Genomic DNA, 18,960 nt, shown 5'->3' with positions numbered 1-18,960 from the left:
CATGATGTGGGTGGGTGCCTGTGTGCCCACACTGCACAAATAAAAGCCTCACAAACCAACAGTAACTGCAGTTGCCACTCACCTCACCTCACACTGAAATCAGTATCCTGGAGATGAACCATTGCCTGGCAAGACTCCTCAACATTTTTAGATGAAAGGCTAATCTACAAATGTTAAGTGACATTAATTATAAACCAGACAGATTGTTCTAGCAGAAATACTCACATGAGTAGCACATCCGCCACCCAGTTCTGTTATAAGGAGCTTTGAGCAATTTTATGAGTAATCCGATTTCCCTAAATGTTTAAGTACTTTTTAATGCATAATCTATGGATAGCAAAAATAAACACTGTCTGCACAGCAGAACCTCTGCTGAAATAACACACAATTTACAGCCAGGATTCTTTTCTGATTAGCAAGACCTCCCCCTGTTTTTCATGCCCAGTCCCCAGTTTCCCTAGGATTGTCAGCAAATGCCTGTTAGACGGTTTCTGCTGCAGATGGAGTGAAATCCTATTGCAGTGTCTGAACATTTAAGCCACGTGAAGGGTGGTGTAGCCAGTCACCCTGTGACTCCATCAGCTGCTACTGCTGCTCCTCTTTAAGCACTTTCCAAGCTGGGTTTCAGCTTGCCCTTCCTGCCCATGTGACTAACAAAATGCATCCATCAGGTGCAGACTCCAGAGGGGTCGTGCTCCTGGGAGACTCGGCCGGCGCTCACTTCCACATCCCTCCCGAGTGGATGACCGTCACACAGATGTCAGCGGTGAGGAACCACGCTCAGCTTGCCAAAACCACTGATTGCCATTTGCTCTCTCTGCTGTGCTGCGGGTTGCCGAGGGGAAACAAGTGCAAAATGCTTCACTGCACTGGAATTTGTAGTTATGGTCTCACGTGTATCAGTCCCCTCTGGCATCTGCTCCTGTGAAGATAAAAAAGCACAGCCCCGTGCTGCTGCCGCTCCTCCGGCATCTGTGCAATTGGGTCAGGGAAGAGTTTGGCTGCAGCGTCCCGGTGCTGTGCCAGACACACAAACCAGGACATCTGGCTTTCCACGCACGTGCCTGCAGCTCAAGGAGACCCGTGCTGTCTGTGGGATCAGACCTGCCATTAGCAGCCTGCTTGGGATGGCTCCTTGCTGAGAGGGTGTTTGCAGAGGTGACCCTGCTGACAGCCGGGGAATTTCTGCTTTAGGAATCTGGCTTTGAAATGACGTGCCCTGGATTGTTTTCCCTCATCCTGTGGCATATGTGAAATAGGTCTCATAACTGCAGTGTTCTGGTTTTGAGGATTGTTGAACAAATGCATTCGCAGGTGTTTGAGGGTCATCCAAGTATTTATAATAGATTTGTCCTTAAGGGAAGAGTTCCTGTGACCATAAAATATCCCTGTCACACTGATGTCTATCCTTGGGTGGTTATCCCAGCATTTCCTATTTTCGAAAACAAAATGCACCTGACTGTGAACTATACTGAGCCTGTTGCAGTTCACTGGCATGTAATGAAATAATTGAGAGGAAAAAATCCTTCCCGCAAACTGTAATTATGGGATGGAGATAAATGTGCAGGTATGTTCCTGACCTTCACTGTTGTTTCCTATCCTATCAGTCTCTAGCCAGGGAGGATTGTACCTTGTCCTTCTCTGCCCAAGAGTCTGTTGCAGCAGGGGTAGCAGATAGATCATGATGCCCACCCTTCCTGATGAAAACCTTCTACACATCCACTGGTGGCTGTAGAATAAGGTTACAGACATTTCCTGGAGAACAATGCTTTTCCCAGACTTAGTTGTTGTGCTGTGGGAGGCCTGAGAGTTTCATGGGGTTTTTTTCCACTTTTGCTCCCAGAGCTGATTTAAATGTTGCAGATTAGCCATTGTTTTTCTTTGTTAAATGCTTATGAACAACAATTAGATGAATGACACTGATGACAGAGCTGATGAGGAACATAAATTACCACTAATGATAATTGAGATTATCTCATCTAATAAAGATGATAATAATACTGATGGCAAGGATGATTCTGACAGTAAGGCTGGCATTAAAGCCATGTAGGCAAGACCAGTTTTAGACTATGTCAGCATTTTATTATCATTGTAATGAAGATTTAGAAAGAATTTCTCTTGCTTGAAGCTTGCTGATCCACCAGCTGGATGGGTCAAGGTCTGCTAATAGCATGCAAGGCACAAGCTTCAAGGTTGGGAGCTGGAGTGCAGATTACAAAAGTGAGTTTTGGAGGTTCTTTGTTATTGTCTGATGAGTGCAGAGCAGCTTGCATGGGGAGGGAATTGGTGCACTCTGTGTAAGGCCCAAAAAATATATGTGAGGTTTGGGATAGGAAACAAAACATGTTTTTTTCTAGGACTATTTCCAAGCTTTCCTCTCAACCTGGCAAAAATACATCAATTAAATATTAATGCAGATATACAGAGATCTCAGTTATATAAAACCTATTATCTGTGGTTAAACTCTAGCAAAAGTAAAAGGTTATTTAATTTGGAGCTCACCATGAGCGCAAGAGCTGTCACCTGAGCACAGAAGCACTGGCAATACCATTTCTGAACTAATTCTGACTTTATCACTGTCTCTTCCTTTTCCTTGTCCTTTGTGTCTTGCTTTCTCTGTGGAGGATGTCAACAGCAGCAATTTAACTGCCTTGGGGTTGTGAAGGTGCAATATTGCTGTCTCTTGTGTTGTATTAAAAGCCACTGGAAAATATTCTTCATCTCTAGGCTTAGTTAACAAATTAACTGACTTCAATGATTTTTCAGTGCAAGGCTTCCCGCAAGGAGAATTTTGAAGCACATCCAGAGATGGTTTTGTGACCAGAGAGAGTGCAGAGAGTCTATGTCCTAATCTTACAGGAAACATCTTTAATCTGGGACCACAGCAAGAATTTGAAGTTAGGCCTTGGAGAAGAGAGGAAAAGGCATCATCTTTGTGTACCTGCTGTTCCTTTGTGCTGTTTAACTCAAGACACTTGGCTTTGATTCTGCCAAAATTTCTTTGATAAGGCACATAAAAATATTAGTTTGTCAAATGGTTCTATCCACAGTCAATACTAGAGCATGTTCAAAGCTTTAATTTTCATTTCAATAGAACCTCAAACCTCCACATGGAATTTCATATAGCACTTCCTTACCCCTGCCCTGTGCAGATTTTTTATCGTGGGTACAGAAAAAAGTTTTGTGCCTATTAATTTAGATTTATTCTGTGTATTATTTTATTACTTTAATATTTTTCTATATTTTTACATATTCATTTTATATGCTTTCTATATTTCACATATTTATTTATATTTATCCTTTTGTGTGTTTACATTTGCAAGTGTTTACATCTACAGGTGTAGAGTAAAATTTACACTTGGTAAAAATGCTGTGGGCCCATCTGCTAATCAGCACCACATCAGTGGCATCTGTTAATTCCAGTTTTAAAGCTAATTAGGTGAGGAAATAATTTTTTAGGAGAGATGCCTAGTATTTCATTAAAAGGCTCTGCAGAATGGTTGTTTTCCCTGATTTTGCTTTGCATAGTCTACCTTGCAAAGGAGATCCTATGATAAGTATGGAAAGAAAAGAGAGTGTGAATGAGAAATTCACTCAGGATGTTGTCTGGATAGCTGGATATTCGGCACAGGGGTGACAAGATAAGATTTGGGCTGAACAGCTTTGGAATTTGTATGTCCATGCCATTGACTTGAAGATGCTATACACTGGTTTTTGGATTTCCTGGTCTAATTAGGAATTTACTCCCCTCTTAGCTTTGCCCTGTAAGGGTCATTACCACCAGTGTAATCTGGGGTTATGCAGGGGGCCATGCTGCTGTTATATGTCTCTTCTTGAATGGATGCATCAAGTTGCGTCATTCACTTTTCCCACATCAAGTCCTCTGGCATGCTAGATATCAGAGGGGTCACTCTTGTTTTCCAGTGCTATTTCCAAAGCTTTACCTGGGAGCCAGCCACATAAACAGTTAGCATCCCTCTCAGAGTAGGTTCTTCCCAGAAGGAGCACATGGAGGCATTACTCGGTGTGGGAAACACCCATTATGAGCTGGAAACATCTTTGAAAACTGCAGCTTGGACATGCTATTTCTTCAGCTGAAACAAACAATCAAAGAAAGAAAACAACTAAAAAACCACCACTCTTCCCTATATAGGGGAAGTCCCAGGTGTCTTACACAAAGAGAATGACACATCTCTAAGAAGGGGTCAAGTCAACTTTATTTTGGCTTTCTTGGGTTTGCCAGATTTTTCTTTGAAGAGTTTCAGCAAGAATTGAGCTGAATGTTCAACCCTTTAACCTGAAAATCTGGATGCTAAAAGTGAAGTGTAATGCAGTAGACAAGCACTTTATAAGGCTTAGGAAAGCAGAAGTAGTACTAGGGTTTTTTTGAGGTAGACGTTTTTTGCAGAAAACTCATGTTGAAAACACTAGTATGTCTAGTGATGGATATTGTGCTCCTGCTGCTCTGTCCATCTGCTTACTATTGACTTCCAAATAGCTACTAATTACAGCATTTTTCTGTTGTGTGTCTGGAATAGAAGCAACTTTCATATCTCAATTTAGAGAGATTTTTATTTTGAGGTAAAAGCACTATATTTATAAATGTGATGGAAATAAGACCCTTTCGGGAAAGATGCAATTTAAAACTGTTGGATCTCTATTTTGTTGCTGAATAAAGAGAAAAATAAATCCCACATTATCCATAGTCCAGTAGATACCTAGTTGCCCACAAACTCAAGGGGTTCTCAGATATCATTAAGGTAACTGTTTAATATTATTTATTTCCTATTAACAGAATTCATAATTTCTTTAAATGTGGATTCACGATGTTCCAAACACTTATCCCACTGACTTCTTTTTTTCATACCACTACAAAAAAACCCAGGAGTTTGATGTGTGCAAATCTTTTTAAAAACATTATCTAGCATTCCCCTAGATCCAGAGAAATGCAGGCAGGTTTCTCCAAGCTTGTATTGTCATGACTAAGACATTTCATTTTGTGGGAAATAGGTAATAGTTTTGCTAATTTCAAACCTCTGTCCCTTGAAGCTTTACAGAGCAGAAATGCAATTTTTGCTTTTTAAAAAGATAGGCTGTGCTTTTCTCAAAAGCTTAAGGTTTTCTTATTTGTATTCTTAGAATAATAAAGTTGTCTGTGATACTTAATACTCTCACCAGTATTTGAACAGCATTAAAATCATTATAAAAAGAAACATCCAATTTTCCTTCAAATTAAGGTATACCTCAATGATTTTAAGATTTTCAGGATGGAAAGGCTTGTATGAGAGTGAGGTTTCCAGTGCCCTTTTGTATTCTGATTCTGAAAATCTCTTGCCACAGCAACCCTGAACTTTCTTCCATTTAAGCACAGCTTGGCATGTGTGCATTCAGCATCAGCCATGGCTCTGGCGGCCCCATGCTCCAAGGCAGGACACACCTAGGAGAGGAGGATGTTCACTGGAATGAGACCCATCTGAAGCATTTGAAGCTGAAATATGGCATTTGAAGCTAGGCTGGAAGAATTTTCTACTGATTCTCTGCTAAAATCTGGCACGTGGGCTGAAGCTGGTTTCTCAGCCAGAATAGTCTAGAGAATGGTATTTAAACAAGGCTGTGCTCAAGAGAGTTTTATGCAAAAGTCAACACAGTTGCACCTCTAGAGTGGGACACATTTGCATCTGAGACTAAGCAACACAGTCTGTTAGGCTGTACTTTCCAAACTACATCAATGCAGAGTTTAAGGTTCAGCATTCTTCTGAATTTTCCATTAACTACTCATCTTCACCCTTTGGATCTGAAATATCTTCAAAAGTCTGGCCCTTAAGTGCTTTGCTGGAATAGTGTCAATGCTAAATGCTTATCCAGTTTTCAAATGCAACTGTAATTTTGGGCTCAAACGTTCCTCTTCAAATCAATTTGCAACTCAATTAGGCTCTGGCAAATTCATATTTAAGCCAAGTTTGCAGGGGAAAAAAAACCAAACAGTTAGAAATTACTGGGACTTGTCCAATGAATATATTGTTTTGGACTGCCAATGGTAAATAATGAGAGAATTGTTCATAAAACTATTTGTTTAAAAAGTATTAAATAATTTTTATCTCTCTTATACTCTAATATATGTGTCATTTATAAGAGATCACATCTGAAGGGTTTTTCCTGTCCTAGCGACTGTTTCTCTCACCTCTAATGCTAACCTGTGAGGAGGAAAATATTGCAGAAGGCCAAGCTATGCTGTATCCCTCCACTTCTGCTCATAGCTGTGCCCTTGGATTAAGTACTTTTTGTTTGCACACAAAACTAACAGATTTGAAGAAGGCAAATTTGAAGTTTCCCTGCAGCCCTAAAAAAATGAATGTTTTTTATTTTTATATGTATGTACACATATGCACAAGGACACATGTGTGAGAAAGAGAGAACAAACTGAAGGATAATTAAGACAGGCCCCTTTTCACCTTGGTAGCTAATGCAGATGTGCTGTAGGTGGGTCAAATGTGCTGTTACATGCTTTAAAGTGGCATCTGCTGTACATTAGACTGCTCAGAGCATGGCTTCAGGATTTCCTGTCCCCCACAACCCCTCCTTTACTTGCCTTTCCTCCCTTTTCCCTGCATCTCTCTCCATCCTCTTACAGTCAAAATGCTTAGACACATACTCAAGCCATAGCCTCAAGTATAGCTCCCATTCACCTGAACAATCATTTTCTTGGAATTAGAACTTGGTGGGGAGCACAAGATTTAGTTGTTTTCTAGCTCTTCAGTTACTCTGACCCTCCTGGATAAAGAATTACCCACCTGCTTGTTGTTTATAGCAGTGAAGTCTTAAGGAAACCCCACAATTGCTTGAAGAGAAAATGAAGCTAATAAATTATATGGATTAAACCAGCCTGTAGGTTCTCTGATTTTATGTTTTGACCTTCTTTTGGTTATTACCTTTTTCATCAGCAGTTTTCCTCTTTATGAGCACACTGGATTTATACATTTGTCTTTGCAAGCATACCCCAGACCAGGAGAAGCTGGAAATTTACTCCATGTTCTGTCCTTCTGAGGTGGCACAATTTATCAAGGCTATTTTCCTAACCTTCCATGAATTTTGGGACTTTCAGAAAACAAAGTGGGAAAGAACTGGGCACTGTGTTTTGAATGTGCAACATGGCTTGCATCTGTGGAGAGGCTTTCACAGGGGCAGTCACTGTAAAAAAGCATTAGGGACCAATATCAGCAAAACAGAGAAGGGTAAAGGATGCATGTATTTGCATAGGAAGGTTATGCCAGATACTGTGCTTTTCTCCCTTTTCCTTGCCATGCTCAGAGGCCTTTCTGACCCTGTTGCTTTAGTGCCATCCCCAAAATTTAGTGAGGACCAGGCAGAGGTTTTCAGGGGATTGGTTGTTCTCAGCTCATCCTGCTGTAGAGGGCAGGGAAGCTTTGAGAGAATTTGACATTATGCCTTTGCCGTATTCTCTGGGGACATCACACTGTCATCTCTTCCTGTGCCCAAGGCTGACACACCTTTGGGCAGGAGGGATGCTGGAGCAATCAGCTGCTGCCTTGGGGGTCCGCACCTGCAGTACCTGCTCACATAAGGAGGAGTTTTGGACTCTTTCAGGAAAAAAGGGCACCAAGAGCTGCAATTCAGATATCTTCCCTGTTTTTCCTTCCTCCATCTCTTCATATGCCTGTCTTACAAAAGCCAACATTTTAAGAATATGCATACATAGTTACCACTACTACGGCAGTTAAAATTGCTGTTGTCTGGCTAATGCTCTGGCTAAGAACTGTTCAAATTTGCTAACATGATTTTATGTCTGTGAGGGTGAAACCAGATTGATTTTAAAATTTCTCTTTCAGAAATCATTTGCTAATCTCCCCATGGCTTTCAGTGATGAGTTTGACTGGCCCCAGTTCTCAGAGATCACTGGATTTCTCAATTCCACCATCGGGTAAGCCAACAGACAGGGTGGCCAAGCCATAGCAAGTCCCTAGGTCTCAGAGACAGAGCAAGATAAAAAACCAAAGCAGTGCTTGAAAAGAAAGAGAAAAATACTATTCAGCTCTGCATCTGCTCTTTCTAAAACCAAGATGAACCCTGGATCTTGGGCTTTAAAAGATATTTTAAATATATAAGCAAGTCTTCCTGAAATTCAGAGTAGGTTTTGGAATCGGTCAAACTGTAATTTAGACGGAAAAAAACCCCAAAGAAATAAAAGATAAACTATTTTCTTTTACAAACTCCAGGCAAGGAAAGCATTGCTGAAAGTAACAAAAACCAACCTTTCTCTTTTCTTTTTTTTTTTTAAATCTTCCTCTCTTCCTCATGTTTCCTTTTTGCTGATGAAAACAGTGGAATAAAGGGTATCCCCATGGTTTTTTCATAGGGTTCCCTACTGGGAGGAAATCTTTCTTCTTCTCTTCCCACATGTTTTTTTTTTTTTTTTTTTTTTTTTTTTTTTAACACATTTAGAGGGAAATAGCAAAAGGAGAATTTGAAAGAGTCTGTGACCTAATTTGCTGTGTTGGTTTGGCTCATGTGGATGGGGAAGATTGCAGGCATAGATGGAAAAAAAATAAACTCCCTGCCAGAAGGGAAGGAAAATAACATCCAAAACACAAAACACCTTGAAATGCCTGCAGTTGTAACTGTGAAATTAAAAAAAAAAAAATCCAAACAAACAAACAAACAAACAAAAAAAACACCCCAAAAAAACCCACCCAAACTTTCTATAAATCATCTCTCTAGCCAGCATTAAAAGGCCTTTGAATCCTGCAAGAGCTGTAGGATACAATCATTGACCAGTGTCTGCTCTGACCTAAGTTTCAGATAATTTTTATTTTTTATATCTAGGATAAGTCAGGAATACAGCTGAACGCCCAACCAAGCATGGGTCAAGCTGAAGAGGCTTTCTACCAGCAGAATTTAAAAGTTGGCAGAATAACATTTTTTTCCCGGAAAAATATCCGTGGCACCATATCCTTGCACTTTTTGTTTCCTTTTTTTCTCCCAGTGCAAAATCCAGGCTCTCAGCCTCAGCTGCATTCACACAGTATCTGCTTTAAGGCAGTTTACTACTTGACAAGCCAACAGGAGAGGTCTGTGCAGCCTTCTCTATCAGAGCCATAGCAAAACTGATGGTTAAAACTCTGTTACAATGACCAGCCTCTCAGTACACACTACTTGTCTGGGCTCCAAAGAATCTGAAGCTCACAAGTGATCAGAGCTTAGAACTGCCCCTGAAGTTGTCAGTGATAGCCTTGGTCCAGTGCTCAGTTTTTAATCTCTTCCACTCCTGAAAGAGAAAAAAACCCCAACAAATAAACAAACAGCTGCTGCCCAGATAGAAATGACTGTGTACTCATGGCTGGGAGCTTGATCTTTTCATCACCCTCTGGGCTGTTATCCTTTTAATTTGTTTTGGTTTTTTTTTTTTCATTTTTCTCCACAGTGCAAAATAAAGGAGAGAACTTATAACAGCCAAGTGTAACCTGTTTTCAGATTAATCTGTCCAAGATTTATGATGTTGGGAAATGATTGCCCTGACAATATTTCTTCTCTTTTACTTACTGTTCCATAACAACCAATTGAAAAGTCAATTTGTGAACAACCAACAGAATTGTTTTGATAAATGATGTATAACAAAAAGGCTTTTAAATGCCTTATCTGAAAGACCAGGATAAAAGCATTGTTTCTGGATGGAACAATGTCAGAGAAACTCTTCATCAGTTTACAGTTTCTGAGCAGGTATCTTTGCTTTATTTTAGGCCACCCTGTTCGAGATTAAAAAGATTTATGGCCACAAAAAGAGAGAGATGGCGAAATAGAAGCATATACATAACTGGGGTACTGAGTTTTTCAGAGACAAGAATATACTTCATTTTTAATATCTCTGTGTTTTCATCATTATCATATGACTTTAGCAGTTGGCATTTTCTCCATTTATTTCAGAGGGTGGACAGACTCTCTGTATCTACGTTTACGCAAGAGAAACCGCTGTAATCACAGAGACTTGCAGAACATCTCCCAAAATGGTATGTTAACTTCTTTAAACTTCTACTACTACTACTATTATTATTATTATTATTATTATTATTATTATTATTATTATTATTATTATTGAAATTACCAGTGCTGATAATTGATGCTGCATTAATGAACATCTGTCAGGAACAAAGAGAAGCCCCTTCTTAGTTGCATGCATTTCTTATGGAAGAATAAAGAACAGCACCTACTTAATTCAGCACTTATTTAACCCAGTGGGGCTGGCATCCTAATGTGCTCTCAGAACAGATTTTTAATAAGTAATCAAAGACATAAACAAAACTTAACACTGTTGGGTTTTGATTAATTTATTTTGTGGGGCTGGCGCACATCATCTTTCTTTTTAAAAATGCACACTATATATACAAATATATGTAATATATATACATATATATTACATTTATATGCACATTACATATATATGTGCATTACCTATATATATAATATGCATATAAATATGCAGCAGACCTGATCTACCTAGAATTAAGAAAAGTGTCTTGCATGGTACCCCAGTGTGCAGTGAAGAAGAGGAAGATTGCTACAAGAAATAAGTGGGTAGAGAAGCAGCAAAGCAGGGAAGAGCAGTGGATTTGAGAGCGAAGCCGTGTCCCTTCTGCATCTCTCCTGAGGCTAATGCTGCTTAACATTTGGAGTGGTGACTTTAGAGCAAAGACCAAGGTCCATGCTTCATGACTTCTTTGAATGATGCTAAATTAACCATCCTGGAGTGGGGCACATCCTTACACAGGAATAATTTAGATGAGCTTGGGAACAGCAGGGGCAGGAATTGCAGCAAATACATGCTGCAAAATTGTACAAAATATGCATGACAGAAGTAATGATGAGACTTCTCTGAAAACTAGTGGCCCCATGAGGCAGAGATGGTGGAGGGGCAGGGCCATTGGGGTGCAAAGAGAAATTCCGAGAAACCATCAAGAGTGCAGGGTAGAGGAGGAAAGAAGGTTGAAGATGCATCAGGCATGGCATTTTGTCTAGAGACAGGGAGACAGTCCTTCCTCATACAAGTTCTGATAAGACCTCAGATTTTGATCCTGTTTCTCTAAGGAGGACTGACCTTGATGGAGACACAGGGAAATGTTTTGGGGAGGATTAGGGCAATGGACACTTCTGAAGGGATGATACAACACATTGACATTTGATCAAAGCATTAATTAAAAGGTATTTCCAATTTGATTTCCTTTGAGGCATAAATAGAGGTGGAAGAATAGTTTAAACTGAAGGATAGTTCTGGTACAAGAACATGGGTTTTCATTAAACTTACCTCTGTTTGGGGGGATTTTTTTTTTTTTCAAAAAAAGCTATCAGGAGTGAAAATCTTAAACCAGAGGAATGAAGGCAAACAAGAAATCCTGAGTTGTCAGAGGGGTTGTATGAAGGAGTGACAGTAGTCTTATAAATTGAGTTTTATGATGTTAGCTTTTGTGTCTTGGATTAGCTGATGTCCCTAACAGCAGGCTTAAAAGACACTTGATTATGCTGTGATTATGCCTTTTTGTTTCTATTGTATTTAATTAATTTTCATGCTTCAGAAAACTGGCTGCAGAAGCTTGGGAAAATTTATTTTCCTCGGGTAGACAATTTGGCTATATGGGATGTTCTTCCTTTCCAGCAGATGATTCATGCTGGCTACAAATGAGGAGCCCTGCTGTCTCTAGAACTACTTAGAAACTTATTAAATGGTTGGAATTTCCTGAAAAAAATTTGGATCAGAAAGGATCTGCCCCAGCCCTCCACCTCCAACAAACAGATACATATAAATATCTCTAAGGCAGGTGCCAAGAGGACAGTGCTGGAGTCTTTTGGTGGTGCTCAGCAACAGGATGAGGAGCAATGGCTATAAGATAAAATTCAAGAAGTTTCACCTCAAGACGAGGAGGAACTTCTTGACACTGAGGGTGGCAGAGCACTGAGTAGCTGCTCAGGGAGTTCATGGAGTCTCCCTCTCTGGAGACACTCCAACCCCACCTGGATGTGTGCCTGTGTCACCTGCTCCACGTGACCCTGCCTTGCAGGGGGGTTGGACCAGATGATCTCCAGAAGTTGCTTTCAACCTTAAAAACTCTGTGATTCTGTGAGTCTGTGATCTTACCAGGCAGAAGAGGCTGCACAGACAGGTAGCATGATGCAGGGATCACTTCCAGGCTCAGGTGGGGATTTTCACCTTAAAAATTGCATTCTGGCAGCACCAATGACACTGGCAATGCCTCTCATATGCCTTGCTCCTTCCTGTGGCACACATGGTGCTCCTGAGGCTTGGAGTCTGCTGTGACAGTGTTTTACAACATCTTTGGTGCCATCAGTCAGGCGCTTCTGACCTTCTTGCCTGTAAGTTGCTGGGTGGAGTTAGTGGCTCCCATCATTGCAGTCCTCCAGGTGGCCTTTCTGGTGAGACAGAATTTTTAAAAGGGCCAAACTAGATGGTCAAGGATGACAAAGCCAATGGTTTCTTCTCATTTATATCCAATTCACCTCAGCCTGATACCCTAATTATTTTGTTCTGGTCTTTTTACATTAATGGGAGTAGTATTTCATGTGCTTCCTTTCCCCAATTCCCTTGTAGATTTTTTTATAATCTCTCACTGTGTTCATCATTCGTTTTTCTCTCCACATATCCCCTTTCCACTTACACTACAGACATCTGCAGGATATAAAAAGAGGTGAGCCTGTGTCACGGCAAAAGACTCTGCAGAAAATTAAGAAGTGAATTTAAAAAGGGAAAAATTACCAGTAAGAGAAGAATCTCAGGATATCTTCTCTAAATCATCACATTGACACTACAGTGTAAAGGTTCACTTTTATTGCCTCATTTGGTGTAATAGTTTCCCAGAATGGGAGGATTTAAAAAGCAACCCTCAGTGTCAATAAAGCAAACAGCTGAACAGCTTGACCTAACCCCGCCTGGGACACCTAAACCTTCCTCTGAAAATGATGCTTCACAGCCCCACATGTGTGCAAGGAAAGGATGCTGATCTGGTGGGGGAGATATGCAGCCAAGAGCTAAAGCTCAGGGATGGCAAGCCAAGCCAGGCGCCAAGAACAATGTTCCTGTTCAGCTCCCCTCCAAAAACTCCAGCACTGTGTCAGACTCAGCACAAAGGGACGTTCCCTCGCTGCTCCTCTCAGGGCATGCATCTTCACCATGGAGAAAGGCTTCCCCAGCCTCTGTGCTAACAGGATTTCTGCCTTCCCTTTCTTAAAAAATCCCATTATCCTCTGGAGGTGATGGACCCTTCCCTCACAACTGGAAGCAAACACAACCTTGATTTCACAACCAAAACTAAAAAAAACAAACCTCACCAGTCTGAGATTACTTGGAAAGCAACAGAGAGAGGCAGGAAAGATCCAGGAGTAGATTCCAGGCCATTGAACAGTGTAAGGGTAACTGTTCTGCTTCGTCTCCTTATCTCTCTCAAATGTTTTCATCACAGATTTCATCCTGTATCACAAAAGCTTCCCTGAAGACTCAATTTACCCATAAAAACTCCTTTCTAAAATACCCATTCATGTTCTTGATGTTTTGATTTGTAACTGTGCTAATGCTTTCCACTGAGCTGCTTATAACTACCTATGCTTGTGGAGGTAATACATACCCAAGAGCAGCTTATTGCTTTTTTGTAAATACATTTGAATTTCTAGAGGTCCCAGTGAGCTGAAACCACAGCCACAGTCCAGGGAGCCTTGTGACAGAATGGCTTAAACAGAGGGTGTTCAACTCTAACTGAAAGAAGGGCTGTTAAACAGGAAAAAACCCCAACTTTTGGTAGTTATGTTCCAAGCCATGGTTTCTGAGTTTTTTGTGGGGCTCTTGCCCTGCTGAAAAGAGCTTCTCAATAGAAGGGCTGGATCTTTGAATGGATCAGCAACCCCCAGGAGAGAAGCAGCAGATAGATACATTCATTTTCAGCTTGGAAGAACTGGATTATTTAAAACATAAAGGATTCCTTGATATATGCAGTTGGCATCACTGTGAGTGACAATAACAAAGGCACCACTATTAAAATGCAAAGTGTACTATTGCTACCTTAGGGGTTTATATCTCAGATCTCTTCCCCCATGCCAATCCAGCAGGGATTTAATGATGTTCTGTCCACAAGTTTCCCCTCAAGAGCTGCAGGGAGGGCAGGATTTACTCCTCAAAGCAAGCTTCAGAAGCACAAAGCAAAAAAGAGAAGAGAGAGATCAGGGAAGCATTGAGCTGGGAATAGGAGGAGGATAATAAAAGAGGAGAAGGAACGAAAAAAGAGGAGAGAGTGAAAATACTGAAAAATAAGAGCAAGTACGACCTGCAGGATCTGCTTCTCTGAAGTTTATGTTTCTGTACCTTGCTATGAGGTGAACTTCCTGCAATCACAGATCTAGTCTCATCTTGACTAAAGCCTAAAGTCTGTTTTGGCTCCTTGTTTGCTATCCCTCTTGTACTGTAGGTGATGGAGTTTGATTTGTGTGCTGGAGATGGTTGGGATGAATATGCATAGCCTTTAAAGACCTGCTAATAAGTTTAACGCACAAAAGCTTTACTAAATGGGAATGCTTTTCTCATTCAAAGCATAAATTAAATATTACAGATGCTCACAGGTGTTTAGGTGTAGTCAGCTCCTTTCCTCAAGGAGGAAAGATTTTCATACAACCCTTTGGATGAATTGCTAAATTTGAACTCGTCTTGGGAGGAGTGCAGCTGGCCTAATACTACTTAGAAAAAGTCTGACACTTGTGGGGAGAGCAGTGCAGGAACCCAAACACTGGTGTCTACAGCTCTTTGAGGTACTTTATGGTATCTTTCCCACCTCCAGCTGCCTCTCCAGAAGTGCACAATCTCTCATGCATCTTGTGATATATCTGCCAGCCCTGCTGCAGGTGTCTTGGAAACTCTGGGATGTCAAAAATGGCACTTGGTGCCTATGTTTAGGACCTGAATCTGTCCCAATGTGGTATAGCTGTGAGACACTTACTCTCTCAGAAGAGTGAGAACAGTTCCCTTTGCAATTTATAGGGAAAGTTAAAATAGATTGACTGTTGACAAGTCAGGTTGGCTGGTTTACAGGAGACTACTATGTTCAACAGATGGGAAGAAGCTGCCAGATCTGGATTAAAAGCCAGATCCAAATAACCCTGCACTTAAAAGTATTTGATTTTCTACAGGCTGAAGTGTGCAATTCAGATAAGAAAGCAGCAGGTCCCTGGATATAGCTTTACTTCTTGGTGCCAACACCTAAAAAGAGAGGAATTGTTGCTCCATTTTTACTTTTAGGGCTTCTACATTCTTGGAAATATGCAATGTAGTTTGGTTTTGCATTCAAGGGTTTTTTGTCACTATAACAATGTTGTACTATTTCTCTTGTTCCCTCTATGTGTGATCAGGTGGTTCTTCAGGAAACCTCCTCTCTTTAATAAAAAGGTGAGTGCTTAATGGGATTCAAGAGCTAACCTGAGGTACAGGAGCACCGATGGAGTTCTACCTCTTTGACAGAAACAAGCAAAGCACTGTGAGGATTATTTTATCCATGAATGTTCTAAGAAGCACAGCTTCCCTTGACCAGTGTGCTCTGAAGTGCTGGCTTTCTTCTCTAGTATAAACATTAATAAACAGAAGAAAACTGGGTTTAAGAGTGGATATCATCATCTCCATGGTCTTGAACTTGGCTCTGTTAAGCCAGTGGAGCATTTCCAGTGATTTTAGGGGAGAGACTAAGCCTTTCCATAAATCTGTGTGTTGGCTCCCCTTAAATACGTGTAGCAATGTAGATAGACATGGGCAGGCCCACTGTTATTTCCATATGGATATAACTGAGTAGCTACTGAGTAGTGAGAGGCTGAAACTCTCCTTTTCAGATGAATTTGGGTGGGTTGTGGATCAGCTGGGTTTGATTTAGTTTGCTTGACACTGATACAGTTTGTGTCCTAAAGGATTTATTTTTCTCTCATCCTGACAAAGAAGTAATGAATTCTTGCCCTCTAGCACTGAGATTCAAACCACATCCTGATTTGATCTTTAGTTCAATTCTACACATAGATTTAGTTGTCAGCCAAACCTAGTCTTCCTCTCCCATCTCTGATTTAAAAATTCCCATCTTGATTCATGCCTTTGCCCCAAAGTGAAACTATTTGATTTGGCTTCTGAATAACACAAAGAAAATGGAAAGCCAGCAGGAAAAACAGTGAAAAAGACAAGTCCATGAGCACTGAAAGGGAGAAGTGAATATAACTGCATTGAAGTCACTTTACTAAAATAAAAAATTAGAGTGAAAAAAAAACAACCACACAAAAAACCCCGAAACAAAACAAAAAAGCCTCTCACAAACATAGGAGCACAGTCATTTGGGTATTGGCCATATACAAGTGGGATACTTCTAAACATGATCTCACACAAGCATGGTGTGTGATTCAGACACTCAAGAGTGTATTTCCCCAATAATATAGCTCCATATTTATCTTTTAGTTTGGCCAGAAACCAGCTGTTGGACAATCCAGCCATAGTTATCTACGCTACAATTGGGAATGATGTCTGCAATGGGTAAGGTGTAAACCAAATGAACACTTATAGTAGCATAAATTTGACTTCCTTAGAGTACTGCTGACTGCCTGGACATTTGTGTCTCACTGATTTGTGCTTGTCCATTATGATGGCATGTTCCTTTGTTATTGGTCCTTCTTTCTTAATTTTCTGCTGAAAATACTTGTTGTTTCCTTACCTGTATTTGTTACAGGCACCTACCAGTCCTGATTTGGAGCTTGCATTTCTTTCTTTCTTTTATAAGCCAGTCATAAAATGACTAATGGTATGTCTGAGGTAATTATTTCTAACTTAGCAGAGGAAATGAATAATAACAACGTGGGGGGGGGGGGGGGAAGTGTTTAAAAGCAAGTATATCCATCTTACCCATTGTGCCACCTCCTCGCAGGAGGGAAAGCATGACTGGTTCATCATTTCTGAAGAATGACAACACAGTCCCCTATCGAGGTCCATTTTCACCCTGCCTCTGCTTCCTGCACTCTTTGCTGTGCTCTCCTGATGAGGTGTTTTGTCTTTCTGGCTTTATTCACATCATAAACTCTGCAGGAGCATGAACTGAAGCTTTCAAAACTAATAGTTCTGGTATTACCCATTAGCAGTGCTCACAGGGACACCAAGAGGTCACAAGCTGGCTGCTTCCCTTCCTCCTGGTAGTGAGAAGGCAGAAAACACCTTGCAACCAGGCCAGGGCACAGCACATCCATGCTGCAGTTTTGGTTTTGCAGGAGGTCTGGTGCTGTTGCTAGTGCAACATTATTTTCACCATGGTCAATCTTCAGCTTTTGTTGTGCATAGGAGAAATCAATCTTTCTTACACAGAGACTTTCAAAACACTCCCTTTAACAAACGCTGCACACTCAGCTAAGTTTCCTGCCAAAGGTTTTGAAAGTTCTCACCTGCAGATTGTATAACAAAGTGGGAGCTACATGCAGGCTGTCAGATGCGGCCATGAAAATGGCCAAGGTTTGGTGTCCTAAATCTGCTTAGCAGGCAGTTCATGGTTGAAGGTTTGTTTGCCAGGTGTTGTGTGTTACATGACTTGTGAGGGTCCTCAGGGTGATTGACGAGAATCTTGCTTCATGATCAGAAGGCTGGATTTATTAATTTATGATATATAATACATTATAACTATACTAATAGGAATAGAGAGAAAAGTTCAGAAGCTGCTAAGCTAAGAATAGAATAGGAATAGAATCACAAAGTTCTGTGTCCAGGCAGAAAGCAAGGACAAACTCTCCCGTGAGTGGTCAGCAAATCCAAACACTCACAGAAGACCAATCACAGATGCACCTGTTACATTCCACAGCAGCAGATAATAATTGTTTACATTTTTCTTCTGGGGCCTCAGATTCCCAGAAGGGGAAAAATCCTAAAAGAAAGGATTTTTATGAAAGAATGTCCGTGACAGTTGTGTTCCAGATGAGGATGTCCAAAGCCACGCAGGGCTTTCCTCAGCCCTGCAGAACCTGGGAGCCCTCAGCTGTGGCAGAAGTGGGACCACAGGGGCACATTTATGTCCTTTCCTGGCATGACCCTCACCCGGCCCCATGCAGGCAGCACACAGAAGTCACCTCCCATGAAACCTTCCCCCTCTGGTGCTCATGCTCTCTGCACCCCTGCCCAGAATTGCCAAACCTGCCCTCAGCACCCTGCTCCTGTCAGGGAAAAGATGCACAAATCCTCACAAGCAGTGCTACCATGCTCTGAGAGGGAAAAGCAGCCACAGGCTCCCTGGTACTTGCTGACAAGACTGTCCTGGGCATCAGTTTACTGGGAAGTTTATGGAGAGATCATTGCATCCATTGCCAGGATGATAAAGCCCCTACTCCCTCCAACACAAAAAAGAAAAATTCCACCTTTGCTAAAGTCCATGGCTCCTGCCATGGAGACTTTCAAGGTGTCTTCTCACAGGCTTGGCCCAGGCTGTGTTGTGCACATATTTCAATTCTGCTGTGTCACTGCCTTTGCTAAAAGCACCTCTTTTCCCTTTTTTTATTCCTCATTCTGCAGGCTATTCCTTTTGCTTACCCTGTCTCTAATACTGCTTTCTACTCATCTGAAGTAAAAAGAAATTTTCCAGAAATTTAAACCGTTTTGACCTTGCCTCACCCATTTGTATATTCCAAAACCTTCCAGAGCAGTATTTAATGCTTGCTTGAAACTCTGATGTTTTTTTATCCCAGCATTCACTATCTGGCAGAGACACTTTTGTCTGCTCAAATTCTCACTGCTGTTTTCTGTCTGTTTTCTTCCAAAACATTCACAGCATCAAAAGAGGTTATCAGGCTGTGGTGATCCCTGTGACTCCTGCAAGGAAAGATGCCACGGCTTCTGTAGCATCCTGCTGTTTCCATTGCGGGGGATGGACAGCAGAGTGAGATTTGTTTCAGTGTCCT

General features: G+C 41.1%; 1 protein-coding gene across 2 annotated transcripts in view; it reads left to right on the top strand.

The window, feature by feature from the left end:
• Positions 1-18,960, top strand: part of AOAH (acyloxyacyl hydrolase) — an 82,326-nt gene that overhangs the window by 45,104 nt on the left and 18,262 nt on the right. For both annotated transcript variants that reach the window (XM_059473383.1, XM_059473377.1), the window contains exons 12-16: positions 672-766; positions 7,848-7,939; positions 9,940-10,022; positions 15,412-15,448; positions 16,490-16,564. In XM_059473383.1, the coding sequence (XP_059329366.1) occupies positions 672-766; positions 7,848-7,939; positions 9,940-10,022; positions 15,412-15,448; positions 16,490-16,564 (382 nt within the window). The remainder of the gene's footprint in view (positions 1-671; positions 767-7,847; positions 7,940-9,939; positions 10,023-15,411; positions 15,449-16,489; positions 16,565-18,960) is intronic.

The sequence above is a fragment of the Ammospiza nelsoni genome, chromosome 1 (genome assembly GCF_027579445.1).
Source record: "Ammospiza nelsoni isolate bAmmNel1 chromosome 1, bAmmNel1.pri, whole genome shotgun sequence".
In the NCBI taxonomy this organism is placed as follows: Eukaryota; Metazoa; Chordata; class Aves; order Passeriformes; family Passerellidae; genus Ammospiza; species Ammospiza nelsoni.
This window is presented reverse-complemented; position numbering and strand designations above follow the sequence as displayed.